General features: G+C 56.3%; 2 protein-coding genes across 2 annotated transcripts; both read right to left on the bottom strand.

The window, feature by feature from the left end:
- Positions 1-1,742: 1,742 nt before the first annotated feature.
- CONPUDRAFT_82951 (uncharacterized protein) lies at positions 1,743-4,443 on the bottom strand. The gene is made up of 9 exons (XM_007771761.1): positions 4,086-4,443; positions 3,626-3,966; positions 3,319-3,459; positions 2,979-3,125; positions 2,836-2,889; positions 2,716-2,777; positions 2,466-2,615; positions 2,278-2,413; positions 1,743-2,202 (listed from the first exon to the last, which is right to left on the bottom strand). Exons 1-9 carry the CDS (start codon positions 4,346-4,348, stop codon positions 2,048-2,050), a joined length of 1,449 nt encoding a protein of 482 aa, XP_007769951.1. The 5' UTR covers positions 4,349-4,443; the 3' UTR covers positions 1,743-2,047.
- Positions 4,444-4,576: 133 nt separating this feature from the next.
- Positions 4,577-8,736, bottom strand: CONPUDRAFT_106150 (NAD-aldehyde dehydrogenase). Its single transcript, XM_007771762.1, has 13 exons — positions 8,645-8,736; positions 8,238-8,589; positions 8,001-8,126; positions 7,810-7,896; positions 7,617-7,698; positions 7,489-7,555; positions 7,236-7,435; positions 6,657-6,752; positions 6,026-6,591; positions 5,828-5,881; positions 5,706-5,716; positions 4,867-5,636; positions 4,577-4,801 (listed from the first exon to the last, which is right to left on the bottom strand). The coding sequence occupies exons 2-12, from the start codon at positions 8,466-8,468 to the stop codon at positions 5,525-5,527; spliced, it is 1,632 nt and encodes a 543-aa protein (XP_007769952.1). The 5' UTR covers positions 8,469-8,589; positions 8,645-8,736; the 3' UTR covers positions 4,577-4,801; positions 4,867-5,524.
- Positions 8,737-9,043: the final 307 nt, after the last annotated feature.

Genomic DNA, 9,043 nt, shown 5'->3' on the forward strand with positions numbered 1-9,043 from the left:
GCTAGAAGTACGAAAGCAGAATAAAGATATACATAAATACAAGAGGCGCCGTGCTATCTGTTGGTTGTCGCCGATTCATTGTTGTCTGTACAGACCCGGAGTGAGTTTGCACCTCACCCCGAGGGCCATGGGCTTTCACAGGTTCATTTGATTGCGACTGCGAATTATCGATGAAGCCCGGCCAGAGGAGGCGAGACGGTCGGTCTGTTCGAGTGCCGTGTTTCCCTTTGGAATTTTCCGTAGATTCATAGATTTGATCCAGGAAAGGGGCAACGAGTGCGCACCGGCTGCTGAGAGCGCTAGCGATACCTCACGGCCGGGGGAGAGAGGTGCGTGCGAAGGTCGAAGAACCGTCCGGCCAATCATCTGGCTCAATTGGGCATCCACAGTTTCCTGCGGTGGCCGTGCCCCTTGAGACGCAGAGCCAGAGAAGGAATAAAACCCGCGCATTATACCCAACTAGCTCCCCAGATGACTAGGGCCCATCAATCTGCCCATATCTCCTCAATCGGGTCAGGTAGATCTCTCACTGTTGAGGGTCGTGATGATGGTGATCCCAGGAAGAAGCCTTGGGGCCGTTCATACATACAACAAGTCCTTACCAGTACGGTAATAGTGATGATATACCAGTCTATTGATAGCAATAGTACGGACCCGGCCCCGTCGCTCGATCGTCTTCCTTGTACCTCGTTGATCAAGCCATAACGCTTCCCAACGTGCCCCTTCGCCCTGAAGAAGCCGTCTCGCTTCAAAGCGTTATTGGAGCGCCTGACCAGAACGACGATCCAGCTTAGTGCTGCATCCCGACTGCGCAGGCATCGATGCCATCATATCGCCACTAGCAAACGGTGCCAAATGCTCTCACATGCACATGTCCTCGAGGCCCACCACACATACATAGATAGAAGCCCCACGCCATAGCTACCATCGCATCGCAGCAACACGAGGCCCCTGAGAGCCTGTGCCATATCCAAGATGGCCTTCAATTGAGTGAGCGAAGCGCCCAACGCTCTGACAGTGAGAACCAAGGGGATCAGCGGCACGGGTGACGATGCTCAGCAGTCGGCGCTCACTCTGCCCAGGAAAGGCTACCTGCTGCTTCATATCACGGGCTATTCTCTCTTCCTCGCTACTGTATAAGGCGCCCTTCGTGGCCCTGTCCAAGACTTATATATACATTCATATCCTCCGCGAACACAGCTTCACCAAGCCGCCGTCTCGCGCCTGCCAGCCCCATCACTTTAAAAGGGCAGCAAGGCGCTCGTTCGGAGTCACGAGTGTCGTAATCGCTGGTCAGTAGGAGGCCGTATGCATGCGCAGACGGTGGCACTCAGCGGCGACCTGGGAACGAGTGGAACCGTTAAGCTTTGATCAGTTGGCACCTCACCTGGATCGCATCTACCGCCTGGCTGGCTCCGGATGTATCTCTCAACACTGTTCATGTTCCGCCGATCCATTGCTAAGTTCCCCCCCTCGAGCACTGCACACCCAAGCCTAATCTCGTCGCAACTTGCCGACTTCGATTCACCATCGCGGTTGCCTTGGAGGCACCCAAGAAGACGCGCGAAGATCGCCGTGCCTGCCAACGAAGCTGAATCGCTCGAGGCAGCTGACTTACTCAAAGTTTCGCCAGCTCCATCTCCATCGCCAAATACGAAGCAATCCTGTGTAGCATATAGTACTGTAATTGCTTCTAGTAGTCGCAGTATTGCGTCGACAGATACATAATATAGAGGGGACGGGGGGCGAGCGATACAGGAACGAGATGATAACGGGGAGACAGAGTGAGGAGCAGTAAGCAAGCAAGAACGATGCGGGTAAGCGTGAGGTGTGCTTTACAGAGATAGCGGCACAATAATAGGGGAGGTGCGCGCGAGTTCATGGAGGGTGTGCGTGAGGAAAGAGAGTGAAGAAAAATGATATCCAAAAAACCCGTAACAAGCCAAAAACGTTCCACCGACCAGTCCATCCAAGAGGGAGATAACGCTAGGTATAGACAAATGTTCCGCCTACTCGATGCTTCTCAGATTGAGCGCCACTGTGACAATTAAGGCAGGGACATGAGCGGGGTGACGTGGTGGTGTGGGTGGTGCGGGTGGTGGTGTTGGTGGTGGTGTGGGGCGGGGCCGAGGACGTTGATCCGCTCTACCATATGATGTGGTCGCTTGCGCGGGGGTAGGAGTGAAAGATCATCTTGGAAACCTGTAGGAGAAGAACACAACGCGAAGGTTGAGAAACGGTTTGAGCACGACGCGAAGACAGACAGGGTGGACATACTACCGACATCAACTTGGCCAGACGCCCCCGGATGCGGCTGCTGCTGCTGCTCCCAGCTCCGCGAGTGTTTGCGCTCTTGACTGTTGTAGGTGTGCGTGTTGGTGGTGGTGGGGCCCGGGTCTCTGGACGAGCGCATCTGGCGTTTGAGGATTCAGACGCAAATGAAATGGGGCGAGGCGGGAGCTTACCTCCGACTGCTGCTGCATGTCGAGCCCCGCCGCGCCGTACGCGGAGGTGAGTTCTGAAGTTCGCCATTCTGGCGGCTTGGGCGTGTGCGTGTGCTGCGTTGGGACCATCATCTCGTCCGCCGACTGTCGCCGTTCAGCCATATGATGATACTAGACCGAAAGGAGAACAATTGCGATCAGCACGTTTAGCACGTAGATCGGCCCCGCTCGACTGATGTGTGCGTCCGTAAGCCGAGAGAGCCTAACGTACCTCTGGTGGGACAGATGCACCAGATGGGTCTTCATGGGGTAACGAGGGCTGTCGTGAATACACTGCGTGGAACAGATGCGGTGAGGCGAAGGACTCGGGTCCATGCTTAAAAGTACAAACCTTGTGGGGGTCCCTGTGCGCCGCCACCCTGCGCGCGAGAAATCAGGGCGGCCACTGGAGCAGGACCAGAAAAGCCCGAGGGGAAAACAACAGGAGCCAAAGTCAGAACGCACGAAAATGGGAGGGAGGCAGCGCAAACGTACTAATTTCGTCGCGGTGCGATTCCGCGTTGGCGACGTCTCGCCGTGCGCGGTTTTCGGCCTCGAGACATGCAGTATACCGTTGGAACGCCTCCTGAGTCTGTGCCTGCGCGCGACTGAGCGCAGTCCGGGAGTCCTGAAGGAACTGGCCTGTCCGTGGATAGTACAGCGTGTGTGGCGTGTACAAATGCAGTGCGTGTGAAAGAAGGAAGATAAATGGAAAATGGAAAAAGAAGTCAGCGGTGCGGCCGTCCGAGAATCTCGGAAAATTTGATGATGGGCAGAATGATGGCGGGATTGGGCAGTGATGGCGGTACAACAAAAAGACGGGAACAGAACGCACCCGAGGTCTGTGCATCTTGCACGAGCTGCTCGTAGGTTGCCGTCGCTGGTGACGAGGTCATTGTGCGTAGCAGGTGGGCACGATTGGAAGTAGCGGGCGATTGATTGTTATATTTTGGGCTCGATACGCTCGAAATGCTTTCTGTTTTAGGAGAAAAGTGTGGGTTAGAAACAAAGATCTGCTCTCTTTCTCGTAATAGCGCGGCCACTCCTCATATATGCGGCACCGCCTCGCAGGCTATGCTAGCGCAGCTCTCCTCAAGTTTGCCACTCCACTGACGCGTACCGTCGGGAACAATTCTACTCACCTGGCTGGAAGCGTGCAACTTGTTGGTTGACAATCGCCGACGAATATCCATTCCCTCCGTCTGACAGCTCCGCCATCGACAAATCCATCGAGTCGTCCGGAGGCGGAATTGGTGCAGCGCCAGGCCCGAGATGGCGAAGACGCGGGTTGTGAGGAATACCGGCGTTATGTCGTTCGATGAACTTGCGGAGGAACGAAAGCTCGATGTCGTCTGGCATGACGTATGGCGGACCCTGAATATCGCCCTTTTGCATGAGAACTTCGAGATGGGACATGGTCTTGTCTTTGAGTTGCTGAAGCCACTCATGCAATTCCATATGGTCCTGGTCCGCCCTCGCGTCACTGCACGCATATATGCAGGTAGGTAGCACGCAGTAAATAAGGTACGAAGAAAAGTCGCGTATATGTGAGCAACGCAAATCGCAATGGTGGCAGCTGACAGCCGAAATGAATGAACGCACTAGTCCTGCCGTCTACGTGCCTTGCGCCAGTAGGTCTTTGTGAGCTTGAGGGCGCGGTTGACCTCGCTGTCGAGCGTGCGATACCATTCGGAGGACTTGCGATTGAGCTTGACGGAGAGGACGCCTGGTTGGACGCGGAGTTGGAGGACACAACGGCCGTCCGCGTCGGGAGGACCAAGGGCGCCCTTCTGCCCTTGGTTGCCGCGCGTCGCGCCACGGGAGACGTTACCAAGCTCCGGCCAGGGGAGGTCGTCTACCTGCATATCTGGAGACCGAGCCTGGGGAGGGTGGACGGTTGGGGCGACGGAGTCGACGGCGGGTTGGAGGAGATTAGGGTGAGAGGACGACAGGGTGGACGAATTGGAGGAGGGGAAGAGGGGAAATGAGGAGGAGAGGTAGGATAAGCCTGCGGGAAAGATGAGTTGATGCCAAAATGTGGGATGGAATTGAGCTGACAGCTAAGCAAGCCAGCGCCGTGCTGTGTGTTAAGTCAGGGTCGAGTGGACTTGGGTGCTGGGGTGGAGTTAAAGGTGTGGTAAGATAATCAACGGAGTCTTATATATGTGCGTATATGCGGAAGAGGGAGAGGAAGGTGGTTCACGGGATGAGAGGGAGAGGGAAGGGGAGAGCGCGGGTCCAGTTGGTTGGAGGTTAATATTGTGATAGGGCAGGGGCAGCTGGATACGGGATTCGGGTATGCATATGTCATGTCATTTCTGTGCGAGGGAGAGGAGGCGCGGCTCCTTAGCGATCCGGCAACGACCAGAAACGCACAACGCACCGCCTCGAGCTCGACAACGCGTCCACGTCTCCTCCCACCACCCACCAAAAGTCAAGATTAATCTGGTCATGTTCGATCGGCGATCCAAGATATCCTCCAAGAACTGCCACCGCACCACCCCATCATCCTCGTCACCGTGCTCGCGTCAGCACCCTTTCCTCCCCCGCCCGCCGCTTACTTACGGTCAACGCGGACGGCAACAGGCCAGGCGCGGAGAAACCCATATCTGAAATCATGCTCATCCTATCCACTGCCCGCTCGACGCTCGCTCGCGCTCGTCTCGGTCTCCTCGCTGATGCAGAAGGACGCTGACAGCCCGGGCGCTCTCACGGTCATATATCATCCTTTTGCCTGATCCCATGTCCTGATGCGTATGTCGTTATCGTTCCTCCGCTGTTATTCACCTCGTCCACCGGTGCCACAACACCAGCTTATTGCCCCCCGCGTGTCCTCTGGTCCCATCCATCCCTGCAACCAATGGCTATATAAATCCAAAGCAGAGTCACTGCACAGTCCGAGCAAAAATAGACACCGGGCCCTTCGATCGCCTCCACGCGAGCATTGTGATCTCTACCCACCCTATGTCGTATCCTCATTGCTATTCCTAGTCCTACTGTATTTCTAGGCCTAGTCTTATACGGAAAGTCTGCTCCATCTTTCATCCGGAGAAGTCCACGCCCTGGGCCAGCGGCGCTGCGTCCGAGAAATTAACAGTGCACGCGCTCCAGCGCACGTACTGCTTCCAGGCGTCGCCACCAGATTCGCGGCCCCTACACAAGGTCGAAGAGCCGTCAGCATGCCGTAACTATATGAGAGACATTTGATCGCGCAGAACTTACCATCCAGTGCTCTATAGACATGATGAAGATGGCGAACATCAAAGAAGATCATAGGGGGAGTTGGGTGGAGATCGTTCGTTGAGCGTGTAAATCAGGGACCAGGGAGACTGCCGGGCGCTTACCTTGTTGCCCCCAAACGCGGCTCCAATCTCCGCCCCGCTTGTACCAACGTTAACCTTGTTCAAAGAGCGTGGGTTAGGTGCCTCTTAGACTGGGGACGTGGGGAAAAAGCGAGAAGTAACGGGAGAAGCCACCACCAAGAAAAGAGCGCAAAGTGGCAAAAAGAAGGCCGAGAAAAAATTGACGGTTCAGTTACTCACGTTTACAATTCCGGTGTCCGAGCCTTCGGGACCCAACCAGCGACCCACATTACGGATGTCGCGGGTCCACAGGCTGGAGGACAGGCCTTGGGGGACAGAGTTGTTCCATTCGATCGCCTGCTCGAGCTCGTCGAACACGGCGACGTTCAAGATAGGCGCGAACGTCTCCGTGCGCCAGATCTCACTCGCCGACGACGGCTGAGGATTTTTGGGCACAGCGATGGTGGGCTTAACGAAGTGGCCACCGGAGAGTGCGCCGTCATTGTAGCGCTCACCGCCAGTAAGGATCTCAGCGCCTGAGCTGCGCAGACGGTCAACCGCAGCACCGTAAGTGCTCACCGCCTGGGCGGTGTGCAGAGGTCCGAGCAAAGTACGACCGTCAAGCGGGTCACCGACGCGGACCGTGCCGTACAAGCGAGTGAGCTCTTCGAGCACGCGCGGCGCAATGTCACGGTGGACATACAGCCGGCGCGTTGTCGTACAGCGCTGACCAGCAGTGCCGACAGCACCAAAATAAATCGCGGGCAGCGCCATTGACAGGTCCGCGTCGGACATGACAATGGACGCTGAGATGCACACATGGGACGTTAGTCCACTATCTCTGAGGCGGTCGGCGTACGAAGATACTGACCATTGTTACCGCCGAGCTCGAGAATGGTCTTCCCGAAGCGCCCTTGAACCGCCTTGCCGACCTCGCGACCGACGGCTTCGCTGCCCGTGAATGACACTTTTTCCACGGGCGAACCAAGGCGGGAATGTCCATGGCCAAATCCAAAACACAATCACGACGGGCAATCCAAATCCAGGGCAACAAAGAACAGGCAATTTGAATGAATAAATGAGATGAACCCATCAATCGCGATCGCAGACCAGCAATAATGCCGTCAGCGTCAGCCACCAGTTGACCGATCAAAATCACAGCACGCAGGCATGGCGCCCATGACGAAGATGCAGAGTTCCGCCGTTTTGGAGACGTCGATAGAAATAAGAAGCCAATTTCATGGCCCAGAAGACATGGGGCGGAAGGGAGGAAGGCCGCACAAAGAAGAAAAGGATTTCACCAAGGTAACATGAGAGAAATGCGACGAGCATCAGAGCCACACCAATGCCGACATCCCATGCCAAACCAAAAGGAGGGGAAGCAAAAGAAGCATCATCAGAATCCATCCAAAATGTTCGCAGGCACGCGGAAGAAATACGGGCTACGCACCGAGCGGGACGTCTTCGCTGTTCACAATGCCCAGACCAACGTCCTTGCCACCAGCGAGGAGCGACGAGGCGGCACCAGGGATGCCATTGCGTTCGAGCACGCCAGCGATAATACGCGTGACGGCAATACCGCAGAGTGGAGTACTCGGAGACGGCTTCCAGACGGTCGCGTTTCCTGCGGCGAAGGAGAGGGAAAAGTTCCTGCACGCGTCCGATGAGTATTTTGGGGCAAGAAAAGAGCAAATAGCACCTACCAGCCATATACAGCGACGGGGAAATTAAACGCAGTGAGAACGCCGACAACACCGAGCGGGTTAGGTACTGGATACGGCAGCGAGCAGCCGGTCAGCAATGGCCTTGGAAAGAGGCGGTGGGAGCGCACATTCGTAGATGGTGTGTCCGGGACGTTCGGAGGCGACAACGCGGCCATTCATCATGCGGGAGAGGCCGACCCCATAGTCGCACTATCGCAGACAATATAGCCATAGCCAAACAAGCAATGGCGGCGCGCAAAAAGGGTATTGCAGGGTTTGACATTAGCTACATTTGGCACACTCAAAGAAATCGATACGCACGATATCTACAAATTCCTGGACCTCGCCGACACCTTCCGTCTTAATTTTACCCATCTCGAGCGAAACGAGGGCGCCGAGAACATCGCGCTAGGGAGGCGACGCGCATACAATCATGGAAGTGCCGGCACACCCACGCATTAGTCAAACGTGCGTCAGCGGCACACGTCTGGGCACAGATAGTCACAACACACCTTGGCAGCAAGTGCCTCGCGGACCTGGCGAAGGACCTCGCCACGCTTAGGAGCGGGCATGGTCCGGATGGTCTTGTGCGCCTCCCTGGACTTCTCGAGGGTCTGCTGGACCTCCTGTGGCGTTGCCTATTGGTTTCATCGAGTCCAGACCACCACCCACCATCACCGCCACCATCAGGACACGTTTACTCGTCAGCGCTCCACGCATACAAGCAGGGCAAGAGAGGATCAACGTACCGACTGGACGTGCGCAAGCACCTCGCCCGTAGTAGGGCACTTACTCTCGAGTATCTCTCCGGAACCCTTCCATGCGCCATCGTACACGCCGGGCACTTCGGTGGCGGTGGTGGGGATGTCGAGCTCGCTAAGGATAGCGCTTGCGCGAGACGAAAGCGCGCGGACGGCGGCGGCGCGACGGAGGGAGAACGTGGGCCCCTGGAAGGAGAGGGCGCGGCGGGAGAGCATCATCTTGGCTTATGAGTTGGTAGATTCGTGAGTCACTGTACTTGAGATGGCAGGATGCGTGTCTAGATGTCGTGCGTTCGGAAGCTTGCCTGAAGCCCTTGCTGCTTGGTCAGTTGGCGCTTATCTGAACCGGCGGGTAGTCAGTCTACAATGATGTCGCTCGATCGAGGACAGCGCACTTGAAACGTTGGCTGGTACTTGTGTTGTTGCTCGACTACACTTGGGGAAGTCGAAGAGACGAAAAGCTGGTCGGGACACGAGAGTCGACGACGGCGACGACAGGCGAACAGGTTCCGTTCCGGGCGCTCCAAAGCGAAGCGCGCCCCCACGTGCACCCGCATCCGGAAGGATCATCGCATTTCCCCACGCTCGGCCGTCTCCAGGCACAACACGGGTGACACACAACAGACAATACAAGACAACACCATCAAGCACGTGCACTATCGGTCCCCTTCGGCGTCTATTCGATTCGTTGCTCCGAGGCGATACTCTGCGCAGTGTGAACATTTTCTCTCTTTGTCACCATATGATATCGGACCTGTCCGAGCCTACTTCGCCGATCGTTCTGCTCAAGTGAA

The sequence above is a fragment of the Coniophora puteana genome, assembly GCF_000271625.1.
Source record: "Coniophora puteana RWD-64-598 SS2 unplaced genomic scaffold CONPUscaffold_8, whole genome shotgun sequence".
Lineage (NCBI taxonomy): Eukaryota > Fungi > Basidiomycota > Agaricomycetes > Boletales > Coniophoraceae > Coniophora > Coniophora puteana.